Source organism: Neospora caninum, chromosome VI (genome assembly GCF_000208865.1).
Source record: "Neospora caninum Liverpool complete genome, chromosome VI".
Taxonomy (NCBI): domain Eukaryota; phylum Apicomplexa; class Conoidasida; order Eucoccidiorida; family Sarcocystidae; genus Neospora; species Neospora caninum.
Window position 1 is genome coordinate 2276246 of NC_018392.1, and position 22386 is coordinate 2298631.

General features: G+C 55.6%; 2 protein-coding genes across 2 annotated transcripts; one reads left to right on the forward strand and one right to left on the reverse strand.

Annotated features, from left to right (window-relative positions):
• Positions 1-3637: 3637 nt before the first annotated feature.
• Positions 3638-8805, forward strand: NCLIV_018100 (hypothetical protein; the record flags this gene model as incomplete). The annotated part of the gene is made up of 7 exons (XM_003882003.1): positions 3638-4019; positions 4564-4706; positions 5358-5513; positions 5922-6339; positions 6755-7070; positions 7818-8077; positions 8744-8805. The coding sequence occupies 7 exons, from the start codon at positions 3638-3640 to the stop codon at positions 8803-8805; spliced, it is 1737 nt and encodes a 578-aa protein (XP_003882052.1).
• An 811-nt stretch (positions 8806-9616) lies between these two features.
• Positions 9617-22243, reverse strand: NCLIV_018110 (hypothetical protein; the record flags this gene model as incomplete). Its single annotated transcript, XM_003882004.1, has 2 exons — positions 9617-15838; positions 16685-22243. The coding sequence occupies 2 exons, from the start codon at positions 22241-22243 to the stop codon at positions 9617-9619; spliced, it is 11781 nt and encodes a 3926-aa protein (XP_003882053.1).
• Between the last annotated feature and the right edge of the window lie 143 nt (positions 22244-22386).

The following is a 22386-nucleotide window of genomic DNA, read 5'->3' on the forward strand; positions in this document are numbered from 1 at the left end:
ACGCTCAAACTGGCAACGAGACAAAATCGGTTGCAGCAGCGGCTGCAGCGGAAAGGGGGTGTGTTTTACAAGGCGGCGCTCCACGGTCCAAGAATCCTGGCCGTTTTAGCGTCGACAGAGGTCTTCGGGCCTTTACGACGCAACAGAGAAAGGCTCTGAGAAACAGGTGTATACACGTGTATATGGGAAACGAAGGAAAGACTAAAAAGCAGAGCAACGTTCCGAGGGAAAGGGTGTGAAAAATAAAGGTTAAAACATTCCGGGTCCCGCAAACAGCCAGCGGTTTGTGTGCCATTTAGCATCGGCGGGACCGCACCTCTCCGAATGGCGAAGGAAGTTCGGAGGAAGGCGCTGCACACCACAAAGTAGATGTCACCACGCGGCAAAGGAAATAAAGCAAGTTAAAAAACAGAAAACCGGCCAAGCCCTTTCGGAAACGAAGGAACGGGCGTAAAAACTCGAGCAGACTGCGAGTTGTGAAAGATTGCAGCCGCGCGCTGCAGGTGTCTCCTCCCTTGCCTCGTTTTCTTTTGGGGGTTTAACGGCAGCCACGGAAACGTCGATTTCAATCGATCCGTAAACGCATGCAAACGTGGTTGGGAAAGTGGAGTTAATTATCTTGTTGAAGTTTCTGAAGCCCAAAAAGTCGAGTGGCGAGCCCTTTGCGCGGAGACGCAACGACACACTCGCTCAAGTTGACGGGGGCACGCAATTGTCTTGGTTTCTCCTGTGAGGCGAGTACACATCGGCTGCCTACGTATTTGTTTTTCTTTTAGACACATGGTTTCCCTGATTCGACTGCAGGATACAGGCAGGTTTCCCGAATTTTTGACGGCACTGTGGGTCTAGTCTTATACTGGGCACATCCATTTACTGGGTATCGACGGCTCACCGACGCCGTCGCGTCTGACAACGTGAATTCGTGTCGTCCCCAACAAATACACTTTCTGTAGTTTTCTCCCAAGGCAACCAGATCTGTTACCTGCGTTCAACCGGCCACTCTTCCACAGGGACCACCCATGCCTCCGACGGCTTGTGTATTGAGCAGAAGTCCGAATGCTGGCAGTGCGCTGCGTAACGCTCGGGTTTCAGATAGATTCTGGTGAGGCGGAGGCTTCACGAAAAAACCGGACGTTCAGAGAAGGTGCCAACCTATGTGGTGGCCTTGCCTTATCCAGCAAGCAGTTTCTCACATACTTTGTGCCGTATCTCGTTTACCCGTGCCTTTTCGCGTGATCGTCGGTATTTTGGACATAACTGAGCTGGGCAAAAGCCTTGGGTCAGCAAAGTGCTGATCCCCTTGGCGCTACGCAGTAGTCTGTCGACGGCAGCTAGGCCGTATGTGCGAGTAGTGAAAAGCACAGACTTGTTTCCGTAATTGAAAGAACACTCGCTGAACGAGTTGTACGCGTCCTTGCGGGGACGAACACCGTCGACGCAACAGTTTCTGAATGGGGAATTCTGCTGGGCTCCGAACAGGGCCCGTGAACCATTTCAGACTTTCCCATTCGTGCAAGTGACTTACCAACGGGACAGCTCCGAGAAAGCCCTATCGTGGACACAACTTTACTTCGAGGTCGATGCAGTCCACTGGGAAGCAGTTGAGCGGACACAGCAAAGTGCCTGGCGGTGGGAGTTCGGCCACGAAACATGAACAACTCCGGGCATGTGATGCGCAATGGACGAGTACGGCAAACAAACGCCGTACCGCAAGGAGTGGGTGCGGAACGCGAACCTCGAATGCATGCAGTAAGCATTGGCATCCGAATTTGGAATCGCCTCTAGACGCAGTGGTGTTAAAACAGAGACACGGCGAGAGAATATACTGAGATACACGCTGTCCGTGCGAGCTTTACCCCAACTTCCACAAGCAGGAACAAATTGTGTAACTTGAGCAAATGCGAAGGTACATTATTCAGGATTTTTTTGTCTTGGAACCATTTGCAATTTCATATCTACGTGTAGCGTGTATGCGTACCAACGAGGAAGTGGTCCTTATGTTTGTGTCTGTATTTAGCAACATTAAAGGGATGAAAACGAGCCACTGCGCCAGTGAGTCGGGCGAAAAACTTGCCTGCGTGGCAGAGTCTCTGTTTCTTCTCCATTAAGCCATCGGGCAAAAAAGGCAAAGGGATCTTCCTTCTTGGGCTTGCCTCAAGGAGTGCTATTGCACAGGGTCGCAGTCGTTCAGTTGCACGAGGAAAGATATCAAAGTCGTGAAGTGCTCTGTAAATCCAGAGAAAGTTTATAGCTTGATTTTCCGATCAATCTCAAAGCCATGATCATCAGACTGGCAGATTTGGGGTTTGGCGACGCCTGTGCTGAAAGCGCGTATTGGGTATTCTTTCTTAGCGGCTTCTCAATGCATTGGGGTTTCCCATGTTTTTCCGTATTGAGTTTCTGTATCGCATACTTCGACCGCTCAGCTAGTGCTGTAAAAGCACGCGAGCCCAAAGAACGCGGGCAGAAAGCGTTGCTGACGAGCTCGGGCGTATGGTGTGCCCACCAGAAAATGGAAACAGAACTTTGCAGATGCACGGAAGTCGCGCCTCGACCTGGGTTTTCCTGAGGAGATTGCGTGCTTGCAAGCTGTAGTAGAGTGTCAACGGAAGGCCGCTGAAGAATTCGAAAGTCGCACACTCAAAATTGCTCAATGGTAGACACACGGGGCTGGTCGTCGCTGCTCTCCGAGGCCCTGGAACGGTTACGTCCCAACTGCATTAAAAGCATCATCTGCGGAGTTCCTCGCTTTCCCAGAGCCCTTGAATCCGAAGGACAGAACGCCGGGAAAGTGTGAAGGGGATTTCTAGTATGTCTTGTCGTGTCAAGCGCTTACTCTTTAAATACGCTCTTGCGAAAAAAGGCATCCGCGCAGCGCGCCCGTCCGTCGCCCCGCCGGCGCTCACAATACTTCTGCAGCTCGGTGACCTGGCGAGTTCCAAACACCTTCCAGAGAAACCTTCCATCAGGTGCCCGTCTCCCCTAAGGAAAACCATTTTTCCTAAGAACATGAAGACTTGTTTGTTTGGTTTTTACACGGCCTCGAGCACACATGAGCTAACTGGTCTTCCGGTGTGCAGCCTTCCTACGCGGCCCGTCGTCAAGCGTTGCTACCGCGCGGCGCTTGTTCTTCATCATCATTTTAGTGTACACGTTTTTTCTCGCTCCAAAGAAACAGAGTCGTGGAAGAGAAGAGCGACAAAAAGCAGAGAAAACGGAACCTTGTGTGGCGTGACTTTTTGCCGGGAATGAGGCAACTCACGGTGCGCGTCCTCCCCCGAACGAACCCATCTTCACGTTCTTCCTTTTCCTACTTCAAATCCTTTTTCTTTTCCTGATGTGTTCGGTAGGCGGCATCTTTTAAGTCGCGGTTCTTCTTTTCCTCGGAAGTGAGTCCGTTGAAAGATTTCTTCAGTGGATCCCCCGTCAAACCACAACCAGTCCTGATCTTCGTTTCAAGAGAAAAAGTGTTTGCCTACCGAGAGCGGTTTTTCTAGCGTGTCTCTCCGCCGTTCCATCCCTTCAGGACGGCGAGCCTCGGAGCTGCAGAGAGGACTTCCCCGGCCGCTCTGTGGAGGCTTTTTGCGAGGCAGGCTGCCGGCGTCCCAGCGGGTGTGCGTTTTCCCGAAACGCGGAAATGGTCTTCCGAGCCTTGCTGCTTCTCTGCCTCCTCTGGCCCCCAGGGATGCAGTTTTTGAACAACTGTGCACCTGCCTATTGCAGTGTGGGTTCCGCAGAGGCAGGAGGCGCTCCGCCTTGGCGACACGAGAGCGAGGCGCGGGGCGCCGAGCAGCCGGATGTGGACGAAGCGAAATTCGTCGCGTTCCCCTCAGAGCAGAGATCGATTGAAAGAATTGCGAGGCGAGATCCCGAGGCAAGAACGACGGGACAAGGTGTGCCCAAAGAACGCGCGAAAGAACTGTGTGCACAGGCGAACAATGTACCGGCGTGCGTCCAGCAACAACTCAATGAACCTGTCGCGCGGCGCGCAGGCCGCAAGAGGGCGGCCGTCATTGGAGGTAAGCCTTTCCAAAAGGAGACAGGCGTCTGATGCGTGTTCGCCCCTGAGCGGTTCTCTGCAGGAGAGAGTCCTGTAGACTCGGGGCCGAGGGCCCGAGCCTCATAAGCGACGTGGCGACACACGAAGGAACGGGAGTAGCCGGCAGATGGGAAAAGCCGCAAAGGCTAGTGGCGAGACAATGACAGAGCTGGACGACCTGTAGGAATTTAAGCTGAAGAGAATTGCGGTTGACGCCCCGTTTCTCCTGTCGCTCGACGGTGCCGATTTTCACCAAGCCAGCAAAACGGCCGATGCTGCTTCGTGTGCAGTCCCAGCGGTGAACTTTTCAGCCCGCGAAACACTCAGAGAAGTCCAACCCTGCCGACCCTTTGCTGGCGTACACGACGTTTTGTATTTGTACGCGCGACTGAACGTGCCTGCCTGTGCATGCATACGCGGGGATGTGCAGCGGGCAACAGAGGAGGGGTGTTCCTCCAGAGATCGACTTGTGTGTCTTTCCAAACGTTACTGTTGTGTGCTTGCTTTTCTGTTTTCTCCCTCAGTCCTCGCTCAAGGCCCCGTCTCCCCTGCTGTCATGGGACCTAACGGACACCCGCCAGAGGACGGAGATCGTCTTCCTGAGGACGGTGGCCCGTCCTACGTCGCAGCCTCATACGTCAAGTTTATCGAAGCCAGTGGAAGCAAAGTACGTCATCCGCATCATGCGCATGCACTAAAATATGTATATCTATCGTGCATGCGTTCACGCCTACTTTTGTGTGTACATATGCATCTGCAGACTGTGTTGGGTCCGGGGGATGAAGCTCGCTGAAGCCTGCAGGAGGCAGGGCGAATCATCAGCACTCTGCACGAATGTATACGTGTGCCTGTGCCCCGATATGCATGCGCGCACGCGTGTGCATGCCCCCACTGTAACATTCTGTGTGGTGTTCTGGCTCTTTTACACGGCACGTGCTCGTCATACTGTTTTTTGCACATCTATCGCATAATGCCGCGAAGCCTCTTTTGGGGGGGTTCTCCTAGGGTGAACCCCCTTTGAGAACGACAAAACGCAAATGCTTGTCGGGGAGCTCCGACTGAGAGGAGACGTGGGCCCAGGCCTCATGACGATGCTTTGCAGAGAACAGCCTTCAAGAACGTGATTTAGATCTTTCGAAAACGTAAATCGCTTTCCCCTGTTTTCCTTTGCCGACCGTAAGGGTTTCGACATCACCCTCTTCTCTGGACACCATCTGCGTGAATCTACATTCCTAACGAAGGACTTGTCGATTCGTTCTTCCCCTCTGAAACTCTCCGGGTTCCCCCCACCCTCGTATTTTTGTTTCTCGTGCTTCAGGCCATTCCCGTGCCTGCCTTTGCGACCGAAGAGGAGTACCGTCGGGTCTTTGACTCACTGGACGGTCTCATTCTTCCCGGGGGAGAAGCCGCGATTGACCGTGCCAATGCCGCCTATTACCGCGCGACGAAACTCTTGCTTGACTGGGCCAAGGAGGTGAGAGGAAAGCGGCTTCGCAAAGAGCGTGGGCGTGGGCGGGGAAGCATTGTCAAAAGGAATAGGTTGGTGCACTCGGTGTCATAATCCTAGAATTCCGTGCAGTTTCTCCGTCTGAATTTCGACCTCCCGTGAGCGCCGAGCAGATTGTCCTAGAAACCGTTTTCTAAGGCATTGCCGAACACGATTTCTCTTGTATACGAGATCATCCTAAAACGGGGCACAGTTTTTTGGACACCCAGGTGAGCTCGAGGTAAACTCGCAGCCAAGCGCGGATTTCGAGGAGAGTCGAGCTGTCCCCCCGACAAACAAACTTCCCTTTCCGTCCTGCGCCTTTTCCCGCTGCCCGTATCTGCCGTCCCTTTCCGCCTCACGCTCCCGTTTCAACCTGGGTGTTTTCTGTTGCAGGCAAACGACGCAGGTCGGTACTTTCCTGTCGTTGGCATCTGCTTAGGTTTTGAAGCGATGCTCATTTGGGGCAGTGAAGGTCGATTTGACTATTTTTCCGTCGACGACTATCGGAACGTCGATCGGGCGAGGCGCCTGAAGCTCCTTCCAGACGCGTTTCAGTCTCGCCTTTTCGGCGGGCCAGGCTTTCCGTGGTCTCAGGAGCGTCCGTCGCTGTCCGCGTCCTATGAGGGCCCGCCCGACTCGAGTGTGGACAAGGAGGCCACGTCTCCCGCTCGTGGCGGCGCAACTCTCGTTCCCGAAAGCGATGCCCGGTTCAACGCTGTAAACCCGATGGGACTGTCCGAGGGGTCGGCTGGAGACTTCCGTGGCGACCGCGGTCGCGCACCGACGCGACGGCTGCTGTTTCTCCACAGAGGTAGGAGCATTCTCGAGTGTCTAGGCGTGAGCCTCTTCGTGAGTCTGCGGGGCAAGAAGAGCCAAGAGGGAGAGGGGCTGGCCGCCGCACCTGCAGCAGCCTTCCGTGTGAACGGAGGCGGGAACGGGGTTCGCTTGCTTCGATCGCCTCTTCCTTTTCGCCACCTCTTCGCCTAGCGGTGCGGAGACATCCAAAACTGGAGCGACTCGGGCGTCTGTGGACTGGAAGGAGGCGACGGGTCGGAGGCGGAGACATTTGTGGGGAAATCGGCAAGCGAGAGGGATTGGAGGATGAGTGACAGGGAAGAGAGAGGTTTCCTGCTCTCAGCCGAGAGCGGGAAGAAGATGCATCTACCGTTGATACGTGTCTGTCTGTACAGGATCCGGAAATTTGGGCATGCGATTGCTGTCACCAGAAAGGACTGGATCTCCCGGCAGGGAGCCAAGCAGCTCAGATATTCCGCTTTTTTCCGGTGAAGGAAACAGAGAGTTTGGGCATGACACAGACGATGACGATGCTCTGGAGCAAGTGACAAACTCGAAAAGAGTTGCCTCGCTCCTGCAGGAGCAGCCGGCGTCTTACTTCCATCACCATCGCCGGATGACGCGCGTCGAGTTCGAAACTGATCCGCATCTCAAGACGAAGTTCCAGCTCGTCGCCTCTGCCCTCGTCGGGGACGGAACGAACCCAGATGGGAGCGACGAGATCGTCGCAATTGTCGAGGCCAAAGGGTAAGCTGCACTGCGGGAGATCGAGATGCGATCCGCGAATTTCGCTGTCCGTGTTTTTGGGAAATGCGCTCGCGAGGCCAAAACTGCTGTTCACAATTGCGGGCGTCTAACTCTACGATTTCGAGGCATCCTCGTTCTCTTCGGAGCGGCCGCTCTGTTGAAGCGGAATCTCGCAGATCCGCAGCCAGTCGTCCAGATTTTGAACAGTAAAGGCAGAGAGATGCAACAGAGACAGAAACAGCCGAAGCTGAAAATAAGTTCGCGTTTTTCTCATGCCGTCCACGTAAAGCGTGCATGCATGGCTCTGACTGTTTTCACCGCTACCCCTTGATTTCTTGTTACCAGATGCAAAGGCTTATACCCCTGTGGGAAAAGATGTGCCGTCGCTAGTTGCGCCGATTCCTGTGGAAGTGAAACAACGGAATTTTTCTCCAGGTCGAGAAAACGTAGAAGTGCTTGTGAGAAATCGTGTGAGAGGTGCTCTGATGGTGTTTTCCAACAAAGCCAAGCGCAGTCTAAGCTCCCGTGCATCTGCTCCGGCCCCGTATGTCTCTCTTGTCTCCTCTGTCTGTGTCTCACTATATATATACATGTATATATATATATATATATATATATATGTAAAGGGTATGGTGGTTATGGTAGTAAGTAGGAAACCTTTCTGCACGGTAGATCGTATGTTTTTGTCTCCCAAAGCCAGTATATATGCAAATGTGTGTATATCTACGCGTGCGTGTTTGCGTGCAGGTATCCTTTCTACGGCTTCCAGAGCCACCCGGAGAAGCCTCTGTTCGAACACTGCCCGTTCGCCCAGGTTCCTCATGACATGGTATCCCGAATGATCTCACTCTACGTCGCAGCGTTTCTCGGAAGCGAGGCGAATCAATCAGATCACCCAGTCGAGCCGTTGGAAAAAGAATGGTACCATCTGTTTGAACGCTACCCGGTGTACAGCACCTCGTCTCCAGACCAAAACTACGTTTTTGAGCAGGTGCACGTGTTTCCTGGTACTCATGCCGCATCTCACAGTTCAGTGGTAAGAGCCGGAAATGAATCGCATGCAGAGCGAACGGTGGCAACGACGTAGGACAGTTTTTCTCATGTCGTGCCCCGTTGGCTGTGCGAACGAAAATATCAGATACGAGGGGAAATGGAGATTGGGTGAAGGGAATCAGTTCGGAGTAACCGTCAGAATGGGTGAAGCAATGCCACCAAGAACGGTCTTCGATCTGCATTTCTTCGGGATGGATATAAACCATTCTCGTTCGTTTTCCGCGCAGGTGTTTGGTTCCAAGCCCCCGCGTTCCTAGTAGGAAGTCGAAGTGTGCCGTTCGCTCTTGTGTGAGATGCGTTGTGTTTTTGGGACCGCGAGAATCTCGACGATCCTGTCGGCGTTTTTCTTCTGCATTTGTGCGTCAAGTGTACTGTATGCGTGGCCTTGAGACGAGACACAAATAAGGTACGTTCTTCGGTAGGCGGCGATGCTGTCTGCGGAGTTTGATACGGTGACAGCTGCAGCGTTAACGCAGTTTCCGAGCGTCTTAGCCTGTGTGTGGCAGCGGTTTGTTTCGTCAGAGGTGGACTTCCTTGTAGGTCGCTTGGTAGATTTGCTCGTCCTTCGCCTTAAACGCGTTTTGCACGGCTGCTTAGTGTTTTTTTTGCTTTACACACAGCAATTCTTCGTGGAGAGTACAGTGCGGTGCATCGAGTCTTTGGCAGGTCCGTGGTGGGTTGAGAACTATCCAGTGGAGAAAAAGGGAGAAACACATGCAGGTTGTCAGCCGGCGCCAGGCGCAGGAGGAATCTTCCAATGAACCTGCCTAGTTTCTGTGTCCAGTGCAAGACAGGCGAGTGCTGCGTGAGCCGGCGGGAGAAACATCTCGATCCACTGCACGTGTGTCATAAAAGGTGAATTCTGATGCTTAGTTTTTTGGGCTTTTACATTTTTGATAACTTTTTTTGTGTGTCCGTGAAATTTCTTCACGAAAAAGTGACTGATTCACCGCGTGGTCTACGCCGCGAGGCGCGGGTCACGACCCTTGCTTTTTCGGTTTTCCCCTCTTCATGTCGACGGTGTAAAGAGAGTGATATGCTGCCACACGTTCCCGCCAACGAGTCGCAACACCGAATATCAACTTTTACGCAGATCCCGTGAAAGGATTCTGGCAGGAACCAGAGCGCTGTGATGTTTACCTGGTCGTAGGAAGAAATACACAGGTGTGCACCACGGTTGTGAACCTTGTATCCTAGCGAGCAGTTTCACAGTTCTCTAGCGAAGAAGTGAAACCAGAGCTATTATACAGCCGACGTGTGCGTCGGCTGGTGCGGAGTCTCCTCAGACACTGGCCTCCGCATCGGGCGAACGGCAACAAAGCCATGGATGCGCCAAGCAAAGCGATTTCTCACATGTGCGCTACTTGCCATGAAAAATCCCCGGCGTACCGTACGACAGTTATATAATTTAGAGTTAGGAAGTAACGTGGATCTTTATCCACTTCCGGGCAAGACGGTACCAGTCACGCAAAGCACCTGCAGTACAGCCTGATCTAACGAAAAGCAGGAAACAACGAGCATTCTGTTTCTCCGGCACCAGCGGTCACAAAGGACGTGAGAACGTAATCGCTCTTCACCATATCTCCGACATGAACAACAGCTTCCTTCCCCCTTTTTATTCCTTGAGGAATGTGATTTTCCGCAACACTCTTATCGATGAGGGTCTCCGGCATTATTAGCTCATGTGCAAGCGCGAGCAACCGTGGAGTGCTCGTACGCCGAAAATTCTCCTCTCTCAATTTACGGTTGTGTTGTTGTCTCTGTGACCAGCCGTAACAGATCTCTGAATCGCCACCGCACGACTTCAAATCCTGAGAATTTCTCTGTCCTCCTGTTTTTGGTAACAGCGTTATGACAGGATCCGCGGCGTTCCCGGATTCCGACGCCCCGTAACTGGTGCGGCGAGAAGATCCAAGTTTGCGTGAATAGCAGTTTGCCTCGCTCAATCGAACGCAACCACAAACCTCATGATGGCGAGTCTCCTCACAACTGACTCCTGAAACAAACTTCTTCTCATGAGCGATCTCAGGCTCATCCGGACCAGGAACAGCCTGCCGAGGAACTGCCTGGCTCTGCGGAAGTTCCGCTCCTTCATATCGTTGAAATTGCACTTTGGTTTGCACTTTGGTGACAAACTGACTATCTTCGTCCCTAGGGCACTTCGTTCGAAGTCTTAAGTGGGACGACGAGTTCGAGAGCTCGCCCGTCGAAAGAGTTTGTGGTAGATCGCCCCATTCCGGCGCTCCCCCCAGTTTTCCCCCTGGTCCATTCGTTCGCGTTTGTAAAGGTTCCTCGATCCCTCCACACTCGACACTTGTGTAACTTGCCGACCGGCTGGGCTGAGCGTGAAACGGGTTGTTCGTGCCGGCACACGTGCGCATACAGTCGATATCCTGACTGTGTTTTTGCAGGAAATCGACCTTAACTTCTCTCGAACGAGCGCTTGCAGGCTCAGTTCCAGCTCCAGATAAGAGATGATCAGGAGAGGCCGAAGGCGGGATTTGCGAGTTTCCCATCGCCTTGCATTTCTCTTGTGACGTCGCACCATGCAGTGTTTCGCGGGAGGGCGAGTTGGCGGTTGGGCTTCGCGTTTCGGATGGTCCGTCGCTCGTTCCCGTGGATGCCGCCGTGGAGCTCAAGCGAAACGCGTTACTGCATGCATTTCGGTCAGTGGGTTGTCGATGCGTCTGCGACAGCAATTCCACCTGTCGCGCTTTCAGTGCGGATAACACTCGTAAGGCTTCTTGGCGCGCCTGGCAACTGTCCGTCGTGCCGGTCCTCGGGGCACACAACTCACGAAGCCGGGGGGTTGCCCGACGCACTGCTGGTTTGAAGGGAAAGGGTTCTCTCCCGTCCTCGCTCTTCGTCACGCAACCGTGGCTGTTGCGGTCAGGTGCACTGGAGTCTGTTTGACCTGATTTCGGCTCCAGCGCGTCCAGTGCATGCTGTTTTGCGCGAAGGAGCAAACGCGTAGCTGCCAGAGACTCGACTCGTCTCAATGCCGGTCGCCGCGCCGTCGTCGCACCCGTCGCTTGCCGTTCCAGCGGCGGAGAAATGCCCGCGTGCTGAGGCAAGTCGCTTCGTCGAGGACTCCCTGTTCGGTTTGCTTGTGGCTCTGGCCTCGGTTTATCTGCAGGTGTCGGCGGATCCGTTCTTCCCGTCCGAGCAGGAGCCGGCACTGTCGACGCTGCAGACCTTTCGCAGGTCTCTCTATCAGACAGTGGCCTGTGCAGAGATTTTCCCCCGGAACAACTGACGGAGGCAGCGGCTTCGATGTCCTCGGTAGGCCACCAAAAAGAACCTCCTCTCGCGGCACGCAGTGCATCTCCCACGTGAGGCTCCGCCGTAAGCAACGCAGTCTGTGATGGTTCTCTCATGTTTTCGAGCGCGACCTTGAGTCGACTCTGCTCCGCTGTTCGTTGCGTCTGTCCCCAGGTCTCTTGCAACTCCCCCTCTGTCTTCTGAAACAGTTCCTGGTCGCGGATCGTGTGCTGCAGTCGGGTGGTGCCGGCGTCTTCTTCAGCAGCTTCGCGCCGTCTTTCTGCCGGAAGAGAGCCTCCTAATTGACGACGATTGCGACATATCACATGAATATCGGTCTCCCCTCCCATCTTCACTCTGTCTACTGGCAGAGACGACACATGCTGATCTTCTGCGAGTTCACAGACCCCAGTATTCTGTCTATAGAAAGCCGCATCTACGCGGTTCCGCACCCCTGTGTCCGGTGTACCGTTTCCAGATTTTGGAACTGCGTGTCCGTCGGTACGGATTGCGCGCGGGAAACCTGTTGTCGCCTGCGTCTCGACAGTCCTTTGCAGTCGCGGTTCTTTGTGACTCGGCGGTTGGGGAGGCCCCGGAACTTCGCTGACGGTCTGCTGTCGATTCGCACCGCGACTCAGACAGTTACCCTCCTCTCTGTCTTCGACCGTTTTCTGGACATCAGTCGAGACAGGACCGTGGGACGCTCGCCGCTGCAGTCGACTCTCGTTCTGCTGCACAGGATTCGCCTCTGTTGAAGCCGCAAAGCGGTTTCTCTTTCCTTCTTCACACGACGAATCCAATGACCCTTCCCGTCCGGTGCCTGTCGTCCTATATGCTGTATGCACACCGACCAGTGTCTCGTGGAGCGGCGCTCTCTTCCGCGTGCCGAGCTCTGGAACGCAGGGAGAGAACGGCGGGTGCTCCCTTTCCTGAGCGCGAGTTACCTCGGGCGCCTGTTCACGCTGAGGTTCCCCATATTTTCTTGGTAGACCGTCGGAGCTCAAAGGCCCCAGTTCGGATATCGTCGCCGTAGCCATAGCCCGTTCGCGTTCTATGCGGTCGCTTGTCTCGCGCGGGGGGACACGGATGACGCTTCTGGTTCTTTCCGCGGGAGACGCCGCAGTTTCTACGCTCGGTGACTTTAGCAAGGACACCGAAGGAAGGGGTTCCACGTCGCAGTCGTCCGATGACGGCTCGACGACTTTCGGCTGCCTCCCTATCGCACAGCCACCGTCCTGGCCTCGTCCTACGTTATCAGGAGCCCAAGTCTTGCGCGAGTCTCTAACCGGTGGTGTTGCATCGCCCACACGACGTGGACTTGCCGCTTTCTGGCCACAAGAAGACTGAAGGGTGCAATGGAAGCCGCTCGCTCGTGGCAGAGGCTGCGAGGCAGGCGCCGACGCCATTGTTCTTCCCATCCCTGCTTCATCAAATAGCTTCCCTAGCCATGTGTCCATTCCCTGTTCCTGAGCCTGCTGCTGCCTCGCATCTTTTTTGGCCTTTCCTGAGTCTCTTTTGCGATCGCCTTGTGCGGCGTCGTTCGCGAATGTGGCGTCGCTCGAAGGAATAAGACGGATTAGGATGTGATCCTTGATGCTTCCGCCGTGACGAACCTTAGCAAGTGTCGTAGGCAACGCGGCGCCTCCCTCTCGTCGTGCATCTCTCGGATCCACGAACCACGGGCTGTGCTCTGCCGAGAGGCTCAGTGCGGCGTTTTGGTGTTTGCCTATCGCCTGTCTCTTCTCTCTGTGCTTCGCCTCTTGCATTTGCTTCTGCCTAAGAAATCGCGCGCGGTAACTTTCTGCACTGTGACCCCCGAGTCTTCCCCGCTCCGGTTTGGTGTTTTCCACGCTGCAAAGCGGTCGGAACACCTCCCATCTCTCCGCGACTCTCTCGACGCAGCTTTCGATCAGGCTGCAGGCCTTGTGAAGTCGAGGCTTGTCTGAAGAGATTCTCAGAGAAGGCGCGCTTTTTCGTCGAAATGAGTGAAACTGTGATGGAGCCGCACATGTCTCGTTAGCAGGACAGTAACGCTCTGAGGTGTTCTCCGAGAGGCTTGGATATGACACAGTCGATCTGCCGTGATTCGAGGCTCCGCTTGAACTCCTCGCTGGACTGGAGACCGTTCGAAAAGGCAGCAAAGTCCCATTCGTCTCCAGGGGAGAGACACTGTGGGGGAAAGAAAACTGCCGTACCAAATCCGTCAAGAGAGGAAGTAGAGGAGGCTGAGGCCTGTCAGGATGGCAGAACAGTTTAGGAGATGGACAGCTTCCTCTCAAAAAGCCAGACTGCCTGAGGGCCGCAGCTTTGGCAGGCATTCGCCCCGCGTGTCGCGCTTTCGGTTTCTCAGTACAGGACGCCGAAGGCCTGGCAGAGAGCTGGTGCCGTTGAGATTGTTGCATGCGCCTTGCCTCCCCAAGCTGGTCCAGTTTTTCTCGGAGCATCAAGACCTCGCTTTGCTTTTTCCAGTAGCCAGGGTGTTCGTCCCAATCAAAGATAGTCTTGATTTGTTCGAGATCCCGGCCTCGCCCCGCCAGTGGAGTTGTTCGCTGAGCACATGTGTTCCACGCCTCCGGGATTTTCTGGTTCGCTGCACTCTCGTCCACGGGCAGCCCTCCCTTTCCCTCGCTTGATGGGCACGTCTGCAAGAAGCTAACGCAGTGCAGCGCGTTTCTCGGGTCCCTCTCGCGGCGCCGGGACGCCTCCCAGGCTCGCTTTTCGTCTTCGGGGGAGATGGAAAACAAAGAGACCGTTGTAGAGCTTGGTGGGAGTTCGCCTGTGTCAGGCAGTGTGACCGCCACGCTATACGGAACGCCTGAAGTGTGAAGTGCCTCATCATGTGGTGTGGAGTCCGAGAATGGTTCACTCATGCCCAGGACTGCATTGCCGCCTGTTCCGCTGCCGTCTTCTAGCGTTGCCATGGCTGCGGAAACATCCCTGTCCGCTCCCGTTACTTTGCTCTGCTCTGTTAGCTCGTTTTGCTCCTGGGTGCTGCGAGGCCAGGCGTTCTCACCAGGGGCCTCTCTGGCTCCTGAGCTTATCCGAGGCTCCACTTCTGCCTTCAGATCTCCGCTTTTTCCACTGTACATACAAGAGGGACCGGATGGCGTCCAAGAGCGCGGCCTCCGTTCCCCCTGGGCAAGACGCTTCGTCAGTGGCTCCTCTGACTGTGGAGGCACTCGGCCAGAATCGCGTGGCGCTTGCTCGGTCTGCGCGTAAGAAGCAGAGGCAGCAGATACATGCGGCCGCGAGGATCCCCTCACACGCCCCGGTGAAGAAGAAGCTCCAGATTCCTGAGCAGTCTCGCGACCTGTCCCGTCATAAAGAGGATAGACCGCCTCCTGCGCGCTCCCTGACAACACGGCGACACGTGGCACGGGGGCCAGCAGGAGGAAGCACGGCGGTAGTGCCGGCTTCTGGTGTTCATTACGAGAATCAGAGTTTTTTACCACGCCGATCCTTCCTGCATCCCCACTGTGTGGATGTTCCTGGGCTGCAGGGGGAAGAGATGAATTCGCTCCTCTCTCGCATGTGCCAGCAAATGGTGGAGATGTGCCGGTCTCTGTCGAAAGAGCACTGGGAGCCGAGGGACACTGTGACTCTTTTTCAGGAGCGTCTGCCATCACGTAGGCTGTCGCAGCAGACGCAACTTCCTCGGAAGGAAGTCGAAGACTGTCGCAGTTTTCGACCGCTTCCGTGACATCTTGGGAGACAGTCGAAAGGCTCTCGGCGTCCTCACGAGAGGCAGTTGGCGACGTCTGAACGCCAAAGCTTTCCCCCCTTCGAGCATCGATCCGACTGTGCGCTGTCTCGCTGCTTTCCAACCTCCACGCTTCCGCCCGGCTTTTGCGTATGAAGACGCCATCGGCGAGGGCCTCAGGCGAAGGAAGAGGCGAGGGAACGCGATCGCCAATTCCCCCCACACGCCTGCCTTTTCCGGAAGGCGAGGAGGGAGACTGAAGGCCAGTTTCATCTCGCCAAGGTTTCTCAGCTCCGCGAGGAGTCTGGAGATAACGGGAAAGCTCTTCGTCTGCGTCGTCTGCTTTTGTCTCCGTGCCAGGCTGCAGCCGCCACGAGCTGTGACAGGCGTTAAATGGTGGCTTGGTCTGCGATGGAGACCGGTGTCTGCGACAGGCCGGACGGGTTACGTTTCGCCTTGCTTCCCTCATGTCTCTCTCGGTTCTCTCTTCTGATCGATTTCGTACACCCCTTCGCGATCTGTCCTCTCCCTGCGGCGAGGCACTCGAACCCGCAGCGGGCTCGAGGCTGTGTGAACGGGACAGAGGCGGCTCGGAGTCGTTGCTGTGTACCGGGCACGCCCCAAAGACGGGCAGAGGGAAGGCGAAGTTGTCTGGATGCTGAAGCGCCAATTTTTCTCTTTCAAGAATTAAAAGTTTCTGCTGCTGCCGGAGCAGTTCCTGTTGAAGGAGCAACTGACGCTGGAAGCACTCGCGCTGCATCTGTCCTGACAATTCAGCCTCCAATTGTGCCTCAAGGTGTTCGATCCTCTGAGCCATGGAGAGCTGGGAATGGCGATCGTTCGTAGCCTAACGGAGAGAAAATAGAGAGAACCAAGGATGGCAAAGCGGGACAAGAAAGCTTGGCTCCGCATGCAACGGTTTCACGCTGCCTGTGCGGCATCTCCCACAAAGCTGTGTACAGACAAGGTGAGATGAAACCAAACTCGATACGGATGAAGAGGGCGACGGGACCACGGACACCACAACACTGAGCAAATCCTCTGTGACTACTGACTACGACAGAAAGCAAGTGGACGTCGTTCTGTCTTTAGAGAGGTGCCGGGGCAGGATCTTTTCTGTCTAGAACGTAAGTGAAACAAAAGCTTTCTTTTTTCAGGCGAGGGCCAGGCAACGCGCCATCCCTCATAATACAGCAGAGACGTCAGTTGAGGAATCCTTGATCCAACTGGACGATTGGTACAAGTCAACCTCTATGGAGAGAATCAAGAACCCAACTACGAGGCGCGGACGTCAGGGGATAGGATGAAATAGGTGCATTTTCGTTCGTTTCTGGGAAACTCTGATGACACCCCGCCCGCGGCGGTCAGAGCTCCAACCGAGGATAAGCTTCGACAAGGGTCATGGTCTCTTTCCACACTGCGGAGGAAGCTACAGGTGTTGTCGAGGGGAGCTGTGAAGGCAAACGGGATGTGTGGTGACGAGAGAATCGCTACCAGAGTTTCGCTGTTTTCATAACAGTTCTGAATGTTTCCCCACCAGCTGGAGAAGCAAATCAATGCACAGTTTGCTCTTCGCTAGCTCCTCTTCCACGTCTTCTACGTGTCGTCCTCGAGGGCCTTGTTTCGCGTTTGCTCGATTTCCCATTTTGTGCTCCCCGTCTGTTTCGCTTTCTTGCCCCCGGCCCTCTGGAAGCCTGTCCTGCACGCGCTGCTGTCTCCGAAAGCCTCCTGGGTGCTGAAAACTGTTGGGAAAGTCGTCCGGTGTCTTACTTCCCGCCTTCCTCTCCCTGCGCTGTGTCTGCTCAGACGCGGATGCACGCTTCAATCGTTGAGTCTCTTCCTGGCCACCGTTTGCTCTGCTGGCAACCCCGAGAGTCTGCGAAAGGCCTCTCAAGAGGTTCTGCTCCTGGCCAGTGGACGCTTCGTCTTCCACTACAGGTGCGCACGTCCGCGGTTTCGCCTCAGAGCTTGTGTCAGTCCCTTCTCTACTGCGACTTCGCGCTTCTTCAGGTTCCTTCGTTCTCGATGCATCCCTTGTTCTTCTTGGAAACGTGGTTGGGGCCGGAAAAGGCTCCTTTTCCGGAATGGGACGATCCGCGAGGGCCGAAGCGAAGGAACACTCCTCACAACTTTCGCCTTGTGGATTCCCTTCAAGCTGAAGGTCCAAAGTTGCCTCGAAAGCAGGAGCGGAAGTTCCATATTCGATCTCGGACAGTTGTGTCAGGCCGATGTCATCCTCTGTTGTCTTCCTAGATCCCTCACAAAGTTCTCGTGTGGCCGTTCTGTCGAGTAGCCTGTCTTCCGCCTCCTCACCTGTCTCGTCGGTCTCCTGGGACTCCCGCCGTTCTCCCCTCCGTGTCTCTCTCCTTAGCTCGTGCTCCGAGCCGCAGGCATCGGGCGCCTTTCCGGCCCTCTCGCTGCGGGTTCTGATTCGGGTGTGTTCTGACTCCGTCAACAAAACCCTCAACAGGTGACTGCTGGTCCCGACGCGCTGTGGCGCGCTTTCTTCCTGTGGGGGACAGAGCGGCGAGTCGTCGTTTTCAGGGTTTGAACGGACATTCGTTTCTAGGCGAGAGCACGGGAGACTCCGCAGAGGCTCACAACTTCGACTTCGTATTCTTCTGCCGGACAGGAATCGGCAATGGGCAGGACGCGGTGGACAGTCTGCATAGCATTCCCGTTTCGGAGGGGATCTTTCTTGCTTCGAAGGTTGTCCTGCCAGGAGACTTCTTTCTCCGTTACTTTCGCTACCCCACACTGGCGTCCCGTTGAGGTGAGCCCGCAGAGGCCGCGGGGACGGGGCAAACAAACCTCCAGGGGTTGTGTCTTTCTCTGGGACAACCGAGAAGGCATATGCTGTCTCCTGTCCGATAGTGCAACTCTGAACATGGAACTCTGAGGAACTTCCTTCCCTCTCGGCTCCCGAGCCTTTCTCTGGTTCGAATCCACTTCCGCCACATCTCCTGAGGAGACAAGGTCGCGAGGCGACTGTTTCACCGTCGCGGCCGATCCCCGCGCTGGGCGGCGTGGGCGCCGCACCAGCGGTGTCGCCCGTAGAGAAGACTCCTCCTTGCCTCTTCACTGCATCTGGACCGATGCTGACTCTCTTCGTGGAGAGCCGGTTGCGGTCGTTCCGCCATCTGGACCTGTGAGTCTCCTTCACTCCTCTCTCCTCGATCGGTCTGACTGCCTTGTCTTCTGACTGACCTGTCCGAGGACTCCAATAGGCAGCGAAAGGAGACCAATCGCCTGCTGAACTAACCTGCCTCATCCCTTTTTTTTCCTCCCCTGCGTCTTGCCCTTGCAAGGCTATCGCTTTCTCCTGCGATGCAGAGTGCCCGTCACGTCCCTCTCGCGCCTCTCTTTCCTCTCGGCGACGGCCGTCACTGTGTGGATCCACGAGCCGTGTCTCCAGTGAAATGGATACAGGCGCCTCTCCCATCCGGTTTTCCTGGAGGCTCGCATGAGTTGAGGAGCCTCGGGTAATCGCGGTTTCTCCTTCCACAGCGCACTCCTCGAGTGTCGGACTCTCCGTCAACGTAACAGACGAGGTCAAGACACCAGGCTGCACCAGAGCGGGGCATTCGGTTTCTCTGAAACCGTCGCCGTCGGAAGCGTGCGTTGCATTTCTCTGCTGGCCATCTGCACGGCTTTCTCTCTGAACAGAGTCTTCGCTCCTAGGCGCCGACTCACTGCATTCATCCAAGGTGAGGCTCGGCCAAGCTGCCTCGCGAGAAGCGTCAACAGGAAGTGATACCGTAGACCCCGAAGGCGAGCAGGAAGGAAAGGACGAAACGGGACGGCTTCCAGGAGAACAGAGAAGACTGTCCCCTTTCCCCCAGCACAGTTTTTCGTTCACCTCAAGTGCTGCGTGCGCAGCAGCGGCGGCATTAGCAGCTGCAGTTTGAGCTTCTCGTACCGCCTTGTGTATTTTTACGTGCACGTGGGAAAATGAGTCTTGGAAACAAGCGTTTTGGCCTTCGTCTTCTTTTGGCTCTTCCAACGCTCGGGGGCTCCTCTTTTCTTGTTCGCCACCGCACGGCACGCCCGTCACTCTCCCGCCTACTGGTCGTAGGTGTACGAACTCGTTTATATTTGTCCCTTCTCTACTCTCTTCTTCCCCCAAAGAGGTGTGAGGACCTTCCGGATTCAGTCTACACGAGAACAACTCTTGTCCCCTGTTGCCATCTTGCGCGGCGCGTGTAGCAACGACCTCGGTTTCGGCTTCGGCCGCGGCTCCGAAGCAAGTTGGCGTCGCTTCAGCTGCTTCGCCCTGTGATGCTCTCCACGTCTCCGGCGTCGACGCGCACGCGCACGCTTGTATAGACAGCCTCTCCAACGAGACGTGTGGCGTTCTGAAACCGTGGGGACAGACTGGGCTCGGGCTTTGAGGGTGTTCGCACAAGACAGGAGCCGCGGTCGGTTCCGGAATCCCCGCTGTCGCCGATGGCGGACATCCTTGCTCTGAATGCGAAGGGTCGAGACAGTCCAGCGTTGCGTGTCGCAAGCGTAGCGTTGAGGACGAAGTCGTCGCCTCTGCGTCCTCTCTGTGCCTACCACGGGGTAAGGCCGGTAGTGGGAAGGAGTCATTTCTCTCGCACGCAAATGCTTCTTGCGCACCTGGACTTCCGCCTCGCTTACACTCAAAGACCGGGGTGAAGGGACAGCCTGCGATGTGTCCTCGCGAGGCCTCCGGACCATCTGACAGCATTGGCAAGTTGCGTTGCCTACGCACTGCCATCCGCCCGTTCCTGTCTGCCTTGGCTCCGAGTGTTCGGCCCGGAAAGGCGCTTCCGATGGGTTCACGTCTCTGGGTGTCGGCTTCCCTTTCTGGTGCGGTCGAACGGGCGGATTCCAGTGAGAAAAAGGAGCGAGGTGATTGAGACAGGGAAGCACTTCCAGGCACCGCGAACATGTTACCAGTCAAGGGAAGAGCCGCCGCTGCCTCGTGTAGGCGGTTGACTTGGATTCTACAGCTGCTGCTTCGAGTGGCGCCGAGTTCTCCTCCCAAGCTACCTGCGGATCTCCGTTTTTCTCTAGGGAGCCCGCGGCTTTCACTCACGTATCGCGCCTTGGCGCACTTCGAGGGGATTTCACGGGAAGGCCGAGCAGGAGGAAGCCTGGAACCCCCCGAGGGTTGGAAACGTGAACCCAAGCTCAAGGCGTCCTTCACAGGTGACAGAGGCTGAGGACCCGTGGGGCGCTCTTGGATGGTGGTCTGGAGTCGTCTCTCTTGCATGATGCCTGACAGGACGTCAGGTCTCAAGGAAGGACATTCACTTTCTGTCAGAGAAGCGCTCGCGGGGAAGAGAGCTCGGCGCTTCCCGGACTCCGTCGGTCGATAAGCGGGAACGTTCACGGGACCCAGCGTAGCCGGAGGAAGAGAAGGCTCCGCTGGAAGAGACAGCGCTGGACGAATGAACGGCTGCCGTGCAAGGAGGGACGGAAGCAGATGAGAGAGAAGCGTCGAGGGGAGCGTGGCCGCCGGCGCAGGACGACACGCACCCGACGATAGGGAAGAAAATTTGGGAGGGACTGGGACAAGACACAATGCCACTGGTGAAGGAGAACAGGAAACGGGGCCGCGGGCAGAAGCCGCAAGAAGAGGCAGAGGCGGAGAAAACGAAGAACGAACGCGGAGAGAACACGAGGAAGGAACAGGAGTATCGTGAGACAGAAGGCGCGACGGGGAAGGGCGGGAAGGCAAGCGACGAGAGGGCCCCGGGGGGAAACAGAAACCCACAGGAGGAAGAGACAGAGCGGTGGAGCCGCAAGCCGGCGGAAGAGGGGCAAGAGCATGGGAAGGGCAAAATGCAGGACGGGGACGAGAAGGCGAATGGCGACGGCCTCCGAAAAAGGCAGACTGTGAACGTCTCAGTGCGGTTAACGCTTCGTTCGTTGTATTCTGCTGGTGCAAAAGAGGAGGCTGCGAAAACGAAGAACCACGAGAACCTTGAATGACGGACGTTTCTTTGATCCCCCTAGTCCAACGGCCACCATTGGGTAACGGAGGCGTGGATAGATTCCGGGATCGGGCGACACTGTTCCGGAGACCACACGTCCTGAGGGGAGACGTTGACGTTGTGGGAAGCTGCGATGACGAAGAGGAGGCAACAACAGAGCAAGGACGCAGCAAACCTGGGGATTTGATGCCAGTGTCGGAAACCGCAGGAGTGCCTGACTCCGCAGATCTGCTGTGTCGAATTCGACAATTCCCATTCAGATGGAACACCTTTGATGGCACCGGAAGCGATACTGTCTTCCATGGCGCACACGGAGGCAGAAAGGAGAACTGGCGCCACTCTGAGCGAAGGGGTATTCCTCTTTCCCTAGAGTCGTTTCTGCACTCGCCATATCCGTTCTCTCGCGCTAAAGCCTCCCTTGTTGCGGCACTGGCGTTATGATCTCGCTTCTGTATGATTTTGAGCGCCCTTCTCCGGCTGTCTGTTGCTTGTAACCCTCTCCCGTGCTCTTCGTGGTCGGTTTCGGCAAGTTCGACGCCTTGCGTTTCCCCCCTCCTACGCCGCAGGACGTTATCTTTCTTCCCCTCTCCTCCTAGGCTCTTCCTTCGACACTCGTTTTCTTTCTCGGTCCCTTCAGCCACCGTGGTTTTGCCAGTGCTGGTCTCCTTCCGCTGAGCATCTTCCTCAGCAGGAATTTCTGAGTGTCGACCGTCTGACATGGGAACTGCAACACATCCTTGCTTGAGATCTCCAAGGGCGTGGCCTAGGTATCCCTGTAAGGCATGCCCTGGCACTATCTGTCGCACAGGCTGTGTCGCAAAAGAAAATTTGTGACGATTTTGAAACAGCGCACTATCGTCCCGTTGAACACTCGCTGCTGCAGCTGAGGAAGCGGAGAATCGACACAGCTCCTGTTGAGTTGTCTGTTGTGAAGGTCTGTTGCGAGCGAAGCATGAAGGCGGGAGTGACTGCGAGTTTCTTGCCGGGAACGAGGGCGCAGCTTTTTCAGGCTCTCTCCTAGCTTGTGGGATAGACAACAGAAGCTGTGTGGATTTTCTGGAGAAGGATGAAGTTACCCGCGGAGGTACAGTCACCTCGTAAGAGGGGGGATTCTTGAGAGGGAGGATGCTTTGAAGGGCGCCTGATTGATCTGGTTCAGTTCCTCGAGAGCTTCGTGTGGCCGGTGGTGTCTGCATTGACAGACGGTGCAAGGCATTTGTTGGCTCATGTTGTAGCGCCTTTTTTCTTCTTCAGTGTCCATTTTTCTATCCCTTATCATTCGCCGCATGTCTCATGCAGAGCAACCTTTTTGCCTCTCGCGAAACGTGACAAAACGGTA